Here is a 19,295-nt window from a genome sequence, read left to right on the forward strand (position 1 = left end):
GGCACTCAATCACAGTCATTTCAATTTTCTAAGGCAGGTGCTTTTTTGCTTCAGTTCCAAGAGGCAAATGAGAATACCGATACAATACTCACACCTGTAAAGTGAATATGAGGCTGCAGCCAGCTGCATCATCTGTTTAGTTTGGGGTAGCAAAAGGCTTGGAGACCTCGGGGACGCAGCTATCTGCGCTCTGTCCAGAAGTAATCCACCTTTTTCTTTTTTCTTTTTCTTTTCGAGGCCCACTGCAAATACAAGGAGAAGACAAACAATCAGAAGAAGGAAAAAAAAAAACAAAAAAAAAAACAAAAAAAAACCCCACCACAAATAGCACACACACTGCAACGGAAGTAACCTTCAAAAGCAATGGTTCCAAGGGAGCATTAACAAGTGATGAACACACCTGGACACAGCTGGGACGCTGTTGTGTTTGTGGTTTTGGCTTTATGTTTCCATGGTTTGTGATTCATAACGCTCCCGAAGATTGACAAAAATACCTGTGTTGTTGGGGGAAAAAAAAAAGATTGTTATTCACCATTATATGTTTACTACATGGGTCAGATTGTGCCGATATCTTCTGTTAACCCTGCACTGTGTCTGTAATTGTTTTTCGTTCTGTATTTGCAGCATTGTGTCATGACAACATTGAGGGAACTGATTAAAATCTGAGAGCTTAGAAACAACAACAACAAAAACCCCCACAAGTGTTATAGATTGCTATAAATCATACTCATTAAATAATTCATGAAGTAAAATACATAAGCTGCTGCTTGGGGTTTCATTGTTAGAATACAGATAAGAGGCTGATCTTGATTTTCTTTGCTAATCAGCATGTTCCCCGGTGTGACCCAATCCTGATTCACAGAGGGGGGACGCTTCCCAGCACGTTTCAAACGTCTCTCTACTCCCAAACAGCTGCTTCAAATAAAATTTGTGATCAACCTCTGTCAAAGCCTGATAGCTACTTTTCCATTAGAATCAGGTACAATGGACATTAATTTCTGCTTTCAAGTGACAATCTTGAAAATCTTCCCGTGTGCCGCCTCACATATGAGTGGGAGGAAGAGCAGTTATCTCCCCTCTCCAGCATGAATGGTCTATAGGAGGAACAAGCACACGTGGATGACAGAAAACTACAGGGAGTTTTTTGGTTGTTTTTTTAGCACTGTATGTGCCACAAATCCCTTAATCATTCACTCTATGACACGTCTGTGTGGTGAGCTCAATGGCAAATTCTCAAAAGAAAACATAAACCATTACTAGGGCTCTTTAATATGAAGATCTGTTCTTTCCTTCAGCATGACGTCGAGTTGTTGGCCATTCATTATACACTACTGTACAACATTTAGTTGTAAAAGAAGAATCTGATGGTATTGATGGGAATGATGAGAACTCAGTTGTCCCCCATCTCAGGCTGTGCCCGCGTCCACAGGAAACTGAACTTGGAGGAGCCGATTTGGAGGCGGAGTGCTTTCCATTACAGCTGTTCCTATTGGTGTGTGGATGTGCTTTAAACGGGTGATAAAAGCACCATGTTATCATAATTATGTAAATCAACATTTCGCACTGTTTCTTAGCTCCTTTGATTGCTGTGGTTCTCTGATTTGTTTTCTCTTACAGGCTGAATGAATATTGGACAGATTGTGATTGTTTCTTTCTTTTCTTTCTTTGTTGGTTTCTTCTATTTTGAATGAATAAGAAATGAATTTCCCAGGGTGATAAAGGAACATTATTTTCTTTTTCATAATACACTGAGACTCCTCAAGTGGTGCATATAGGTTATAGTAGTGCATACATTCAGATGTCACGATGAAACAATGAATAACCTTTGCAGTGCCACAAATGGAGAACAGTTATTGACACAGCCAGCAACACACATCTCGCTCGCTTTACAATATTGCAAGTGCAAAGGTGTTCACGTGTAAATTGTGGAATCAGGCAAGATCGCTGCAGTCGTTCATTAGATACATAATGACTTATTATAAATTTCTTCAAAAGAAAATTTTGGGCGAACAGCTTTGAGTCCAAGTTTTTTATCTACTCCTGACTTTTGAAAGTTTAGTGTATCTTTGATGTTTTTTACTCTTTTGCAGTCTGAGAGTGAGCCTTTTCTGATCAATCTCTTTCTGCTGAGTTCAACCTTCACCGCAAACAAGATTATCATAATATTTACATAAGAAAACCTTTGCTGCACTGTGCTCCGGGAGCAGCAGGACGTGTTGTCGGGATGGGGTTTGTGTACAAGATTAGCAGCTGTCCAAAGCTTGTGGTTTTGATTGGCAGCAGGTCGTGGCTCTTATGAAACAACTCGTTGCTTTCTTCCTGCTCGCCCGTCCAGCCGGCGGGTCGGATCACACCCATTTGAGGATGCATGAGTCACTTATGGAAAAAAATGTGTATGTTTTTCTTCTCCTATTCAGTTTTGAACCCATGCTCTCTCCTCTTTGTCTACGAGAGGAATTATATTGAGCTGATGCATAGAATTATTATAATGTATTCCCACGGCTGTTTAAGATGCCGGCCCATTTGTCCTTGAATAATCGGAGTTGGAATTATTCCAATCTACAGTGTATGAATTCACTGCTCACATACCATCCGTCGTTTTCAAGCAAACTCAGTCTAAACAAAATGCGCATTTGTTTCTCAAATGGAAAGGAAGCCTTTCAACTACCATGTCAACCTCTGCTTCTGCTCTGTGTGTGTTTTGATCTCTAATGGTATCCAGGTGCTACATACAGTAAGTCATGGTGACATTTTTATATATGATAGACTGTCGGTGTGGAGTCAGACTCAGAGCTAATAGCACCCTGAGGGGACTTTGGGATGGTAATGACATTCTAGACTGGCTGTATTAAGAAAGCGTGGTGAAGTGAATGCATTAGTAATGAATCAAGGGCAAATGGTGTTTGTAGCTTTTTCAGGAACAAAGAAAAAAGGAAGCAGGGAGCACAGAGCAACACTACTTCATGAGTGGGTCATGATTCCTCGAGACGGGTGTTTTTCAGCACCCGGGGGCCGAGGCTTTGGCTGCATATTTCCTTACAGCTTGTAAATGTAATAAGAAACGTGTCCGATTTCAGATTCCTGATGTGTTTTGGGGATTTGACAGCCTCCCAGAAGCTCTGGCAACAAAAAAAACAACAACCCAGAGTTGGATGGACCTGTGTAACATGAACCTAACACAGAGGCCGGTTTTGCTCTCCTCCTTCAGGTCTGGTGATCGGCTTTTCTATGACTCCACCTGTCATAGACAACACCAAAGGAGAACTAGTGATTCCAGTTAATGCAACACTCACTGTTACATGCAGGTATGTGTGTGTGTGTGTGTGTGTGTGTGTGTGTGTGTGTGTGTGTGTGTGTGTGTGTGTGTGTGTGTGTGTGTGTGTGTGTGTGTGTGTGTGTGTGTGTGTGTGTGTGTGTGTGGCACACTGTTTAATCTTATCAATGAATGAAAATGTAATAGAGAAAACGCACATCACCTTCCAAAATACGGTAAGTGCAGTACATCTTGTACTCACATGATAGTAAGCGATGGTGACATCATACCCTTACACACCTTACAGATGCACCGATCAGCCATGCTATTATAACTGATTATGCCGTGATGATGACACCTGTCAGTCGGTGCGACATATTAAGCTGCACAGGAACTTGAAGTTCGTTCTTGTAGATGTGTTTGAAGCAGAAAAATGCAATCGTGCAGGCAATCATTTCCAAAAACTGCAGCTCCTGTGGGGTGCGCCTAGTCTACAGTGGTCAGTATCCATCAAAAGTGGCCCAGGAGGAGCAGCGAAGCAGCAAAAGGAATGATGGGCGGCTAAGGTTCGATGGTGCTATGTGGGGAGAGGAAGCTTGACCGTGTGGGCCAATCTAACAGACGGACCACAAATTGCTGCCGAAGTTAGTGCTGCTTCTGTAGTGTGGTATCAGAATACAAAGTGTGCAAAAGAAATTCTGGAGAAGAGCTGCGGGGAATTCACTAGACTCAAGGATGATGCGGAGACTTTATTACAGATGAAGTTAAGATATAAAGTATATTAGAGGATTGAGAGAGAGGAGTTCTACACCGAGGACTTGTTATCCCAAATCTACCAAGTCGACCTTCAGGGAACATATTCGTGTAAAAAGCGACAGCATACTGAAAATAGGCTGATTTCAGATAAGGGTGTGAGTAGAGGTCCTGACGATGCTTTGTCTCAGTTAAGGACACAGAAAACGTGTTTAAAGAGATTAAGAGATTTCTCAAAGTGGAGCAATTAGTTTTGTTGTTTTTTTTTGTGGCGGACAAGGTCAAAGGGCTGGGAGTGGTCAAGTTTTCTATCATATCCCTCCTCTTAGATCGAGTGATCAACAGTGCGTCACTATAAGATACATGATCATGAACCCACTCAGGAAAGGTGGAAACACCGTTCACCACTCAGATAAAAAGTTCAAAAGAATCAAACATTAAATCTCTTTCTGCATCACAGTTCGTTCTTTATGGAGCTTCTAAAGAGGACTGAAATATGCAAAGAGTAAATTAATTTCTATATAAAGTAAATCACATTTTTTTAAATGCAATCTACTTGCTTCTGATATTGTGCTTTTTTCTTTTATTAGATTACTAATGCTGATAATGAGCCAGTAATTATAAAAGAATGAAAACTACTTGAGTTAATTTTCTGTATTAAGTAGTCACATTGTCATTATGTGTATTTTTTTCACCAGTGACACTCAGTGCATGTTTCATGTGTTTTCAAGGCACAGGAGGATGAGCCCACAAGGCAGAGTTTGCACCTCATTGCATGACCACAAACTCAATGTTTTGCCCAAACGAAGTAATGATTTTTGGTTTGAATGGCAGACTTTTCACATGATCATATATTAATGTTACCAGCAATTAACATGAAGCCTTTTTCAATGTTTTAAATTTTGATATTGATATCTTGCTTTGCACTAAAGCTTGTTTCACTTTTTGATATCCATTGATATACAATACAAGAGAAACTCCTCCTGTATTGATGCATTGTGACTACTTAACATTCTCTCCTCACAGTTTTCACAACACTTGTGCTTTGTGTTTCTGATGGGAACAAGTTGAGTCAATTTTACTCCCAGACCCACAAATTACAAGTTTCGGGACATGTTCACATTGGATGATGAGTTCAAATGAGAAAAAGCTGTTCTTCCAATTCAAAGTGGGAGCCAACGTATTCCAAACCATACCCTCAAGAGGCCAATTCCCCAAGGAAAATTCTTTGTTCGAAAGCTCAGTGAGCTCTGATTTAATTGAGCCTGTGCAAAATATGAATTTGCTCATAATAAACATCTTTTATCCTTATGAAATCTCAGCTGCATTGTTCGCTGCCAAGCCGTCATTCCATTAACCATTTGGTTTCTGTGGTCAAATGGAAGAAATGCTGTCTTTGGAAAGCCGGTGATACTTTTGGACTCTCGGTGCAGGTCTTAAGTAGCTATTTACCTAAATCCTTGCATCGCTGCATGGCTGAGAATCAATCAGTCAGATCCATTTTAGTTTGTTTAAAGTTTTTGACAGATAATTCTAGAGGACCCAGGTAGATAGGCGCTAATAATAGGGCCGGGAAATAACCTGCAGAACATTCCCATTGTGCTCTGTCATTTTTCTGTCATTTCCAGTCATCACATTTCGGCTCTGCATGCACTGTCTGCAGACGTGGGCATTAGTATTAGGTGATGGTAGGTCGGTGATGAAAGCAAACACATCAATTCTCAAACAGCCATTATGGTTCGCCTTAATCTCGTTCGTAACGCCCTCAGGTTAACAAAACTGAATTAAGTTTACAAAGCAAACAGGGAGGCGTAGTCGCAGCACTGAGGGAATTTGTAGTGACACACAAACGGGCGCACACACACACACACACACACACACACACACACACACACACACACACACAGACACACACACACACACACACACACACACACACACACACACACACACACACACACACACACACACACACACACACACACACACACACACACACACACACACACACACACACACAGACGCACTGTACATACGTATGCATGTGTGTCGTACCTGGTAATTCTGATGTGATGCGAGATCTTTTCTCTTTGAATGGTTTCTGCTCAGGGGGCAGCGCACTCTGGCCTGGGCCTGGCCTGACCAGACCCTGGTCGGACAGGAACCAACAGACCGGGAGACCCAGCTGGCCACCACCCAAGAACCCGGCCGGCGGACGGCCTTAATCACCGAGTGTGCGGGGCAGCCCGAGAGGCAGTACTGCAAGAGGCTGGTCCTGCATGGAGCGCAGGGCAAAGACACGGGCTTCTATCGCTGCTACTACAAAGACGTCAAGGCCATCATTGACGGCACCACTGCCGTCAGCGTTTATGCCTTTGTCAAAGGTTAGTAACTTTCCCTCACACGCATAGACACACTCACAAGCACAACTGCTGACATGAACTATCCTAATGGAAAATTGCAAATATTCAAATGTCTTTTTCACCGCTCGACATAACATAGTCATTATAAAGGAGTGACTCCGTATTTTCTTCTCATTTATTTTAAAGGGTAATTGCGTAGGGCACATCAGATATAAAAACAACGTTTTCAATTTGGACTCAACATATAATTTTCCACCATCTCTTTGAAAATAGCCTGATGTAGCAGTGAGTCTGCATGTTTGCGGGTTAACTTTGGTGTCAAACTGTTTTTTAAAACAGCAGTTTTCATATCCTTGCATGGTTGACTTGGCTCAATGGGCCTTCAAAGCTGTATTTCTGTTTTCTTTGGCCGGTTATCCAACTGAAACAGATCTCATGTTTGAATATTACTTTCATAATCAAAGTGGCAGCTGCTTTATTAAAACTGAACGCTGTATTGAGGTCACCTCAGCAACACCTCACATACAGACAGGATTAAGGTTTCGGAAATTAGAGATGCAAAGCTTTTTATAAAGATAGGAATGATTATCCCTTGTTTTTCAAATTAAAGGAAGGAAATGTTTTTTTTTTGTATTGCAATATGGCAGCAATTGTTAATTTCTAAGAACGTTAGGTCTGATAAAAACTGTGTGATGACATCTGTTTGTTAAAGATAATTTTTTTTTTAATCACCTGGATGTTGTCTTTAATTGGCAAAATCAAATGTACTCATTGTAAGTGCAAAACGTAGTGCCTAAGCAACTCACAACTTAAAGAGTAAATTATAGTGAATGCAACATGGTGCCAAGAAAGAGGGAGCCATCTACTTATCTGATGAAGTCTGGAGCCAGCCAGGAAAGCTACAACACACACAAGGTAAACACAATGTCTTGTCAGATTATTTAACTGAAAAAGCCTGGATTAAGATGTCCTCCCAAAAGAGATGGCTGTTTTATTAGGTGTTCAAAAACATAAAATATAACACCATACCTTCAGTAAGTGGGTCCGAGTCTGTGAGATTCTGTTAAATTAACAAGTTCAAAAGTTTCCTCAAACAGTCCAGAATAAGAAGTAAACAAGGGGGGGAACTCTGTTTTGCCTGGTAATGATATCATAGCATGCATCATCTCTTCATGTCTTGAAATGAATTTATTTTACATAATTTTGTTAGGAAAAAATAAAAAGGATTTAATGAATTTTAATGTTATGATGCATGACTTAATATAATGTTGCTTTAATAGAAGTTTTACTATGATAGCTACTATTTACACACACCATGATATATTGAATGTGTGCCGTTGGGTAGGGCTTGCAGGTGATCGGTGAAAGGAAGGGGAACACAGGAGTCACAGGGTATCGGAAGAAAAAGAAGGCACACTGTGGAAGGCATGCCTAATTTATGTGATTAGGGAAATCATTTTTCTCCATGTAACCTTTCCTATGCATATTTAACAGTCAGGACGCATACCAGAGACAGTGGGCTGTCGCAGTGCAGTACCTGGGAGCTTAGGGTCAAGGCCATGCTCAGGGAAACACAGTGGTAACACGTCGGCAGCGGCATTCGGACCTGTTAACCTTGAAACGCAACCCTGGTGTTTACATATGTTTACAGGCATGGTTTTACATGTATATGTGCATGTTGTTTTGTTTCTGAGTGTTATCCCTAATGGCTTGCCCTTCTTTCTATACTCCACGCACTTTGGGGGTCATGTGGAAAGAAGAGCCTGATGCCTGTCATGTAAAGGAATCCTACTGACCAGTTCACTCATGTGAAGCGTGTGTTTATTCCTCCTGACAGGGTGCCAAAACAGTTTCCAGAGATCTAACCAGTGAGTTGATCTGAAGCAGATGAAGTCGCGACCATAAATTAGACCCAGCGTGTGGTAGCTTTACAGGGGATTGCATATGGGTTCAATTTTCCAGAGTGTTTTTTAGAACAGAAAGCAGTAATGCACTATAGCTACGGGCTTGCTCAGCGATAAACCCGCACACGTAAAATGCACAACAACTCTATTTCACCTTTTCACCTACATTCACATGCATAAACTCAGATTTATATCCCTCGTGCTTTGCAAACTTCTCTTGCCTTGGGTGTGAAATCTCCACTTCCAAAACACACTGTAGCTGAATGCCTGCAGTGATTTATTGAGATGAACTTAAACTGTGGGGACTGTGTATTATTTCGGTGCTTGTGTGTATTTAGCGCACCGCAGGGCAGAGGATACACGCCGCTCGGTAGGAGCCTTTGTTTAGCAGCTGGAAGTGATAGCATTGAATGCTAAAGAAAAAGTATGAAAATAAGAAATGGTTATTATTGGGGGGGGGGACAGTCATCCAACCACCTTTTCAGAAGTTGCTGGTATTGAAAGGAAAACCAGGGGAGATAATAATAATAATATTGCGCTCTCATGCTGTGAGGATATGAGGTTTTGTACTGATAACGACTGAAATGCAAACTGGGCACGATTGATGTAACGTCTCTTACAGCCCCACGTATCAGTGACTGTGAGTCAGGCTGGAAAAAAAAAAAGAGACACATGAAGGTATTGTGGATAAAACACAGGAGAGACAGCTTGAGATTGATTTCTAACACTATTTAGAGGATTAAACCCCTCGGCTGTCCCTCTTTTAGTGTGTAATAGCAGTTCTTAATGCCGTTTGCGAGGTGGGGACACACTGAACTGTAGCTAATCATGATAAACTCCACATAAGGTGGGTTCTCAGGGGTCATTATCAGCCTGTCTGCTCATGAAGTTTTCTCAGTAATAGCTGTCATTACCCCGAATGGTTTCACGCTTATCCTCTAACAGCTTTCTGTCGCTCCCCTCTTTCAGACCCAGAGCAGCCCTTCCTCAAGAGCGCTGGCAACGGAAATGGCCTGGACACTATTTTAATCACGCGCTTCTCCACGCACATCATTGTGCCATGTTTGGTCACCGTGCCCGAGCTGAACGTCACCCTTCACGCGGTTTGTGCCCGCCACAATTTCTCAGACTCCATTACTCCAATTGAAGCTGTCAAGCTATGCCTTAATAGATTTGCAGTGTCTGTAATTACTTCTGTGTCATCTCAGTATCCCACGCCTCTGGAGGCGAGCGGGTTGATGTGGGACAACAAGCGCGGCTGGTCCATTCCCAGACGAATCATTGAGAGCATGCCCATGCTGATTGGGTTGTCTTGTTCGGCCACACTGGAAGGGAAACAGTATCACTCTACCAACTACCTGATTCACTCTACTGGTAAAATACACCACAGTCTATGTGATCTGTGGCTTGATTGTAATCTTGGTTGTAGAATGTTACCGACTGATGGCAATTCTATATATTTTGAGGTTTCTTGTGCATATTGGATGGCAACAGGAGTTTATTTTCTGTACAATGGTCTTCCTTGATATCTTGGCTAATCTACATTCAATTACCCATTCATCGATCCTTCTGAGCATCTTCCTTATCGGCCTTATTAAAGTTATCGTCACAGGTGGATGAAGGTTTTCCAGTCGACCACAAGCAAAGGGCAAGGTACATCCCGGACAGTGCAAACACAGTGAGGCAGACAAACCTATACTTACCTGCAATTGAAAGATTGTTTTAGGAAGCTAGAGTACCTAAAAAAAACAAAAAAGAAATCCCATAAAGGCATAGATTAAAGATACAAACGCAGAAACTCCCCAGCCTCTATCACTGAGGCTTCCTGCAGTCAGGCCATGGCCAGGATGCCACCTGCTGATATTTCTATTGCACGTAATTGGAAAACAAACACAACCCCCAAACAAACAAACCAACAACAAACAAAGCAACCCATTATAATGAGACATTTTGATCTCTACCCAGAGTGCTTACATGTAAAAAAAGCCTCCTTAAACATAATTGAGATTACTGTGTTTGACTGCAAATAGCAAAGAAAAAGCATCTGGTGATAAATTTTGTCCCATAATTGACAAATTTTGCAGTAAAATGCAGTCAGCGGGGATTTTACTTCCTCTAGAAATGTAGAAATTTGTTTCTCGGTTGCAGCTTACAAGCAAGAAAATAGGAAGGATCACACAAACATGGACTTCAGCAGCTACCGAAAAACACTCCACTTCTGACTTGAAACAATATTTGAATTAATTATGAGACTGCCTTGACTTGAAGGGGAAAGTAGAAATCAGCGGGTGGAGCAACACTGACTGACTTGTCACTATAATTCAGCGCGAAGCGAGTGAGTTAATTATGTCCTAACGCACACGACTTAGGGGTTTTCATTGAATTATACCATTTCCTCAAACGCAATTCCCTTTTAGTGCTGAATGTAAGTCAGTGATTCAACAGAATTAAAAGAAAAGAAGAGAAGGGCGGTATAATTGCCTTTTTGGGGGCATTAGGATGACAAGGTGAGACTTCATGCTGAGGTTTCTTCTTGTTGTGCCTGAACTCTCAGGGACCCAGAAGCTCTTTGCTGTGTTGTGTGAGGTCACACAATTTTCTTTTCAGGGACTGAAATAAAAGTCATATCCACTGCTGGTCGCCAAAAGTAATGGGCGCATCAGTCAGGAAGAAAACTCAAGCGCAGGTCTTCTCTCTGCACAATAATGGGGTGTTTAAACAATCAGGGGCTCACAGTCTGCTGCACACTCATCACCGGTCAATGTTTTTTTTTTTTTTTTTTTTAACGCGCTGTCATTCCCAGCGATTGCAGACAGCGGCGGCTTAAATATCAGGTACACACACTGCTGTCCAAAGCTTTCTTGCCTTTTCCTCCTTATCTTTAATTGAAGCTTAACTGCGGGCCACTTTCATCCACATTCATTTCCCTCAGTGGTTGACACGCGGTCGGAAACACTGCGACGTTGTGACAGGCAGCTCCTCTGTAGTAGGATGGCTTCACTCATCCAGAGAAAAGTTGTTTCCTCTGGTTGTGCGAGGAAGGAAAATCCACTGACGAAGTTATGTTGACCTTTCCTGACTGTCTCCTTCTCCCACCCCCCCTTTTTTTTTTTCACCGGACAGGAAGTCAGGTTTATGATGTCAAGCTGTTTCCTGAGGACCCGGTAGAGCTGATAGTGGGGGAGGCCCTCACTCTGAACTGCACCGCGCTGGTGGAGTTTGACGCCGGGGTCGACATTCAGTGGACATACCCCGGCAAGCAGGTAATCACCACGGACGGGAAAAATCTAGGGTTCATTTCGCCATCGAAATTTACGATAGGATGATACTAAAAGCTTGTTTGTCCTCACCAGACAAACAGCTGGGTGGACACCAAGCCGTATCGCGAAGCCCTGTCTCACGCCACAGAGGCCGTCAGGATCCTGACCATCCACAGTGTCAATGTCACAGACACTGGACCATACGTCTGCAATGTCAACACCACAGACACAACACTCACCCAACAAACTCAGGTCATAGTTCACGGTGAGCAACTTTTCCCAACACACTTACTACGGTGCTTTGGTTTTACTTCAATAGATCAATTCCCCCAGAACTATCATGAGTAGCTTGATGCAGCTTGTGTCAAATCCTGGACCTTGATCCGTCTGAGCAATAAATGTTACCCACCTCACTTGACATCCACCAGTTATTACAGTCTTACTGTTCTCTCCATCTCTCCAGCTATCAATCCCAGCTATCAATACACTATAGGTGAAGCGGCTAACTGTTTTTCGTTACAAGTTGGTCCCAGAAGGAGCAATCTGTGCGCTGGTGTGTGGCGCTGCATGACACTTGGCCTTACCGACAAACAGTAAAGCATTCCTTTAACTATAAAGATGCAACTAAGACCAGGTAGTACCACTAACTTTCGTCCTTCAGCCAGCTCACTGTCTCTGCTCTGGCAATTTCCTCGGGGAGATGTAGGTGAATGTGGGTGAACAGGTTGGCGGCAGATGTTTTCGCTTGACATTTTCATCAAATCAGATATGATCCGACCCCTGGCCCACTTCACAGAACCTGAAATTACCTGAAAAGTTCAGTGTCTCGGTGTCATCGACGGACACCTCCCGACATGTTTGCAGTAGTAACCTGGGAGCAAGGCTGAGGCGTAGGCCGGCTGCTCGTCTGTCATCGAGTCAGGTCACTGCAAACTGCACATTGTGTGCCTGTGGAGGGGAGGGAGCGGTAGCGACAGGTGCAGGATGAAGTACCGTTTACCAAACAGAAGGTGGTCCGCATTAATGAACGACTCTGCACCCATCGCGCTCAAGTGGTATTGGATTATATGTACATAATGCAGTTGTTGTGACTCTGGTACATCTAAAGAGTTCTATTCAGCACATCAAAACATAATGAATTTGTCATCACCAAAGTTGGGAGAAAGATTGATGGCAGGCAATTCATTATTCATAGAATAATCCTACGACTGCATCAGGACATTCGTGGCTGTTGGCAGTAACACACTGCCACAATATTCCATCCAATGTTGGTCACAAAACTCTTTTCAAGCAATTATTATTACCAATATAAACACTTGCACTTATCAGTTTCCACCTCATTTCATACAATATCAATTTTACTAACATTTTTGCAGGCGTAATTACGATCCCTATTTTCACCACAATGTCCGACTGCCCTTTTAACACCATATATATAATGTTTTTTGATCAGTCGAGCATGATTGAAGCCTCATTAAGCATAAATATAATTACAGGCTTTCCGACACATATGATCTTTGGATGACAAACTTATAGAACCACAAGTGTGTTATGCGTTATGAGTTACTGTACTTGTGTCCACGTCCTGCCCTCCTCCCTCTCCTCCTCCTTTTCACCTCGAGTAGGAATAGAAAAAAACGATTTGGTGGTTTAACCAGCGGGCAGTCCTACAGGTCTGAGGGCTATGCCGAATGTTCTTGTTTTATTTTTTTGATTCTTTTTACCTGAGCTTACGCATGAGAAATGCCAGCAGCACCCAAACAAGGCAACTTTATAATTACTTCATGGTTTTCTCCTCTCTCGTTAGAGCCTGGCCTCCTGTCACACTGTCATGTCCTGATTCAGTCTGTCAGTTAGATGCTGAGGGCTCATCTTATACCTCGGTTTATTCTCTGAGAGTTGACAAACGGAATAACAAAACTTTCTGGACTGCCCAAAGTGTAATCTACTATATTTGACTGCTTTACAAACTTTGCCGAGTTACTTTGTTGGCAAGTCATTGTGTAATATTATGTTTGCATTTTTTAAATCACGATTTGTGCTGAAAATAGAAAAAAAGGAACTTGGGTTATATAAAAATGGAAAAGAGCGATGAGTAAGCTGACATTTAAAGCAATCAAAACACAATGCTTTGCAACTTATTCTTTTTTAAGCATACTAAATGTTACAAATGTGTCTCAAGCTATTACTGGTCAACAAGTGGCGCTCAGTGTTTATCGGTGAGCCATCGAAAATGGGATCTTTCATCATTTTGATCAGTTGCATTCTTTCTTGTGGTGAAAATAACTTGGGGTCTCGAACCTTCCATCCCCTCCAGAGAACTGAAACACGAACAGTATTTCACACATACAACTAAAATGAATGGGAACGCCATTAGTTGTTCTGGTAGCAGGACTAACTATTAGATCGGTCAGGGACCAAGCAGTTAAGTAACGAGGAAAACAGGTTTTTTGAAAAAGTTTTCTTTTAATTTACCTAAACAAATTCAAGAAGGTACAAACTTAAGTTTCTGACAATACAACAGGGCAACAAAACAAACTCAATATAACTAACAAACTGAGGTGTTAACACAACAAAATCAATCTAACAGAATGGGCCATGAGGGAGTTTATGTAGTGGCTGGGTAAAACCAACTAAGACACCAATTAGACCACACAAAACTAATAATGGGGAAAACTACCTAAACTCAAAAAACTCATGGCAAGAGATGGCATGGCTGATTGCGTGGGCATGAAAGAGTCTCCAATCTTTTGCCACTGCAGGATGACACCTCCCACCAGCACAGTAACTCAAAAAATATTAAACCTTATTAGTCCAACTGAAATGTGGTAATGATCGTCTTTCAATGTGAAAATGTGTGCACTCCATTTAAACAGTGTAAGACTAGGAAAAATAAATTAGAAATAACATGAACAGATCAAATGTGTGGTGTGGACATGAAACGTTTGGGGTGTGGCTGTCGGCAAAACAAACAAGGAAGTGAATGGCGTCCATCACAATATCTTAATGACCATTGAGAAGGCAAAATTTGGCAATTCTTCCTCAAGAGTAACCCACTGCGCTACTGCTCATCCCACAAATGCATATTCATTACAAACATAGTATTGTTAAGAAGGGGGAAAAAAGAATTTGAGTTTCCCATTGGTGAGATGTATTGCCAAGAATTTCTAAATGAGTGGTGTGTGTTTATTCTCGCCACATGCCGTCAACTAATAAGCAGCTTTCTTCTACATTCACATGTTGGAGCTCTTCCTCATGAGTTCATCACTAAATTCCACTTTGAGCTGGAATTGAAATGTTTCCAGTTTGGCTGCTTCTTTGCTTTGTGTAAGAAGCATAAATCAAATTAGAATCAGCTCAGTAAATGATTATTTAGAAAAACCAAATCAGCCTAAAAAAAACCATCATACAGACATTTTTTACCACATAATTTTTTTAACACGGCTCATTACTGACATTAAATTCATGTACAAATTTGCATCGTTAGATTTTGCAAGTGGAGGAAGTACAGGACCACTGCTGTAAAACCACTCTCCTATCTCGAATGCATATATCGCACACTATGTACAGGATTATAGATTTTTTTTTTTTATCGTCCACTAACTTTGCTTTGAAAGAGGTACACCACCAGAGATCAGTCAAATATACAGAAAGTATCTCTGGTTCCAAGACCCTGAGTCATTGCAAAAACATATGTTTTAAATGATCTGAAGAAAGTTATGAGCCTCTCCTTGCCCTATTCTCTCGCAAGGACCTAAACATGCTACCATTTCAATGCCTTTATGACATCTCTCACATTGATTTCAATTCACAGTGCAAAGTATCGGCGATTGATGAAAGAAGAGACTTCCACCAAGCTTTCCTGTGCGACCTTTCATGCCGACAGCGTGCACATCTATTTGATCACTCTGCTTGGAGCTTTTGAAACACGAACTGCTTTATCTGAGTGTCTGAATGCCTCTAATTCCAGAAAGGCCATTTATCAGCCTTGATTACAGAAGTGGACCTGAGCTGGAGGTAACTGTCGGCCAGAAGTCGTTTAAATTACAAGTGAATGTCTCCGCCTTCCCCATGCCCGAAACGCAATGGTAAGATCAGATTGTGGCGCATTAAATAAACACAATGGGAACTTTGCAAAAGCATGATTAGAAGTCACTCGACAGACATTGACCGATCGACTGAGGTTCAGAATATCCTGTGTGTGTGTGTGTGTGCGTGTGGTGTGTGTGATGTGTGTGATGTGTGTTTGTGTGTGTGTGTGTGTGTGTGTGTGTGTGTGTGTGTGTGTGTGTGTGTGTGTGTGTGTGTGTGTGTGTGTGTGTGTGTGTGTGTGTGTGGTGTGTGCAGGTTTAAAGAGGGAAAGCTGATAAACCAACGCCCGGAGTCCAAGATGAAAAAGATGAGAACGCACCTCAATCACGCTTTGGAGATCAAGGATGTGTGTCAGGACGATGCCGGGTTGTACACAGTGGTGCTGAAAAACAGAGCTGCTCTGTTGGAGAGGAGGCTCAACATGATGCTCTTGGTCAACGGTATGTGAGCGCTGCAGCAAGAAATCTGCACAGTGATTAACATTCCTGCCACCCAAGCATACCGTTTCTCAGTCCGATAACACACTTTACAATGTCGGTTTGATGGCCAAAATAGCAGTGGGAGTAGCTTTGTGGTATTTGGTCGCAGTAGCGAGTCAATAAATAATACTCGGTTTGTTTTCAGTCCAGCCTTTTAATGTGTCCGATTTATTTTTTTTATCTTTTGTTGTTGAAAGAGCTCCGGTCGCTACTCATTCTGACAGGCTGGGTAACTTCCACAACGTAGGACAACAGACAACCAGCAAGTTAAAACTCAAACTGTAATGTTTCCTATTGTGTCCAAACCCTATGAAGTAAAGTCATAGTGGTTTTCGCTTGGTGCTCCTGCTCAGTGGAATTTGCGACAGAACTCACACGGATCATGATTTCTTTTCCCAAAGTGAAGCTTGGTGATTATCCCCACGCCCTTCCCTTCATCTCTGGTTCATAATGTTGTGTTCTCGTAACAATCTTCCCACAGTTTCCTCCCACAGTTAGACATCTAAATGAGAAATTAAATGTTTCATAACTATCCCCATCTATGGGAGTGAGAGGCTGCTTGTCTTTCTGTTACTGTCCAATGGACACTCAGTCCGTTGCACCCTTTAACCCTAAATAGTTTTGCTGTTTGGGTGAATTGATTGCTTAGCTCCCCTCTTCTCCAGTTCCCCCACAGATTCATGAGAAAGAGGTGGCAGATCCGTCCAGTTCTTACCCCAGTGGCAGCAGCCAGACGCTCACGTGCACTGCCTACGGTCTCCCTGCGCCCAACGTCAGCTGGCAGTGGAGGGCCTGGGGCCTTTGTGTCCTCAACAGCACCCAGAGCAGAGCGTAAGAAAACCTTTCTTCTGTTCTCGACAGGCTCTGACTCAAACCCGGTGTTTTTGTGATGCAGTGCGGGAGAAGATAAGGTTTGATCGAATGGGTCTGGAAGGACGAGGGGCGTGGGATGCGGTGCATGAAGCGATATGTTAGACCAAATATCGAGAAGTCAGTGTGAAATTATCCACTGGCCCGAGAGGGGACGAGATAAGGTAAAAACAGAGGTGGTGAATGGAAGAGGAATGCAGGCTGAGGAAAAGAGCAAGGAAGTGGGGGAAGAAAAGAAGGAGAAGTAAAGGACTTCGGGGAGACTAAAGCAAAGAATGACCTCGATGTCCGTCTGGTTTCCTCTCCCACATGGTAATAATTTGCTTGCTGCTGCTTTGCCATGGTCCAGTTCTCACACAGCGGTGTCATGAGCAAACATGGACACAAAACACACACAGACACAAACAGACTCAGTCGCTCGTTCATAAATGCACTGAGACCACCAAGGTGCATTTGAGCACATCAGGGTGCAATACATTTTACACCGACCCACACAGAGAGACGCACTGAGACACATACAGTACATACATTTATTGCTGCAGGCCTTTTCTGCCGTTTTCCATCTCCTCTGAGATACACAACATGATATAATGGACTTCTGGGTAGCCATATTCACTTTTTTCTCCATATTGAGCCCCGGTGTTGTGGCCGCCTCAGCTGAATATCTATCTGATATTCACTTACAGTAAATCCTATATCTTCCTCCGGGGTGGAATTTAATTTTTTTTTCCACATATCTGCTCCGATCTTTCTCTGTGGGAATGCAGCATTAGTGCACACACAACCTGTTCATGCAACAAAACCTGTAATCATCTGACTCCCTCCATAGCACATGATGGACAGCTCACATTATGTCTTGTGCACTGTGAATTGTCAAATGTGGTAGTTTTCAGATGAATAGATTTTTTTTGCATGACAAAGGGTGAATATATTCAACTTTTTGTATGCAAAGATTTTTCAGCAGTCTCTGAGTGCTTTTACATTGTTTGCCACCTTCTCTGTGTACTGACACTGTACTTAGGGTTTAGAGTGTATCCGTACAAGATGCTCAAACTTATCGGTTTAAGCCTTTAAGGATGTTTTATTTTTTACAACTTTATTCCTTTTTGCGAGATCAAGTCAACGTTTATGCTTGCAGACCAGTTCAATTTTTATTCCGACATATTTGACATCAGACCACCAGATTTATCCTCAGAGAAACATCTTGAAAAATCTCCACAACGTCACTGTGAAATGTGAGTGTGGGATTATTGCTGTGGCATTGTAACTGGTGGAGAACTCCCTCCTCTGTCGTTACACCGGCCAATTTCCTCTTTCACTACATCTATGAATAATTTCTGAGGTCTTAATCTTCTCTACCTGTCTGGCAGCTCCACTTCCAGTATCCTTTGTCCAAGATTTCCACAAACTCTCCTTGGCGCATGTCCAAACCATTTTGATCTGAAACTTCTCCCTGGGATTTGTCCATTTTCAGTCATTCTCATTCTGCTCACTCCCAGTAAATATCTCAGCATCTCGGTCACCTCCTGCTCAGTTGTCCCCCCGTTGGACAGAACTCATTTCTCTAAATCATACATCAGATCAGGTTTTACTACTGTGAGATCTTCCCTTTCACTCTTGCTGTTATTTTCTTTGACACATCAACACAGCCAGTTGTCTCCATACTGCCTGCACGCTCTGTCCGTTGCTCCAGATGGTTGACCTCAGGTCCTTGAACTCATCCATCTTCTCTATCTTCCCTCCTGTCCCGCTCTCATTTACACACTGGCCATCATTCCTTTTCTCTCCAGTACAGGCGTCCACCTCTTTTGGATCTTTTCCACCTGCTCTCTACTGTCAGTTGGGATTACAAACAACTTCAAACGGCTTAAGATGGATAAATGAGTCTGAAAACAAAACGAATTCCACCCTCACCAACAAAGTGTCCTGCGGAGCGTGTGGTTCAGAGGCTCCACCTGTCCTGTGTTTTCTCCATCTCCAGGTCATTAACCTGTGCCGCATTCAGACTTCAATCAGACTGGACCGTTAGAAGCTCATGACCCACTTTTCAAAGGATCCCGAGCAATTTTCACACTTCGAATGGCTCCTCTGTCTGGAACAAAGTTCACACGAAGTGACAAATTTCTCCTCTGACAAAGTGATGCAAATCAAATTTGTGGATAAGAGCTGTTGTGAAGATGACATAACATCCAGTACAATAATTTGTGCAAGGTTAAACTTCAGCACAATGCATGCTCTATTTCTATCGTGGGATTTTTTACCAGCTAAGAATTCAATAACCAACCAACCAACCAACCAACCAACCAACCAACCAACCAACC

At 42.4% G+C, this 19,295-nt stretch overlaps 1 protein-coding gene across 1 annotated transcript in view; it reads left to right on the forward strand.

Annotated features, from left to right (window-relative positions):
- The window catches only part of flt4 (fms related receptor tyrosine kinase 4), a 53,770-nt gene that overhangs the window by 17,050 nt on the left and 17,425 nt on the right, over positions 1 to 19,295 (forward strand). The window contains exons 2-10 of the mRNA XM_080465248.1: positions 3,209 to 3,305; positions 6,116 to 6,390; positions 9,243 to 9,376; positions 9,482 to 9,647; positions 11,397 to 11,536; positions 11,627 to 11,798; positions 15,504 to 15,621; positions 15,881 to 16,065; positions 16,770 to 16,935. Of these exons, the coding sequence (XP_080321374.1) occupies positions 3,209 to 3,305; positions 6,116 to 6,390; positions 9,243 to 9,376; positions 9,482 to 9,647; positions 11,397 to 11,536; positions 11,627 to 11,798; positions 15,504 to 15,621; positions 15,881 to 16,065; positions 16,770 to 16,935 (1,453 nt within the window). The remainder of the gene's footprint in view (positions 1 to 3,208; positions 3,306 to 6,115; positions 6,391 to 9,242; positions 9,377 to 9,481; positions 9,648 to 11,396; positions 11,537 to 11,626; positions 11,799 to 15,503; positions 15,622 to 15,880; positions 16,066 to 16,769; positions 16,936 to 19,295) is intronic.

Source organism: Lipophrys pholis, assembly GCF_963383615.2.
Source record: "Lipophrys pholis genome assembly, chromosome: 6".
NCBI classification, from domain to species: Eukaryota; Metazoa; Chordata; class Actinopteri; order Blenniiformes; family Blenniidae; genus Lipophrys; species Lipophrys pholis.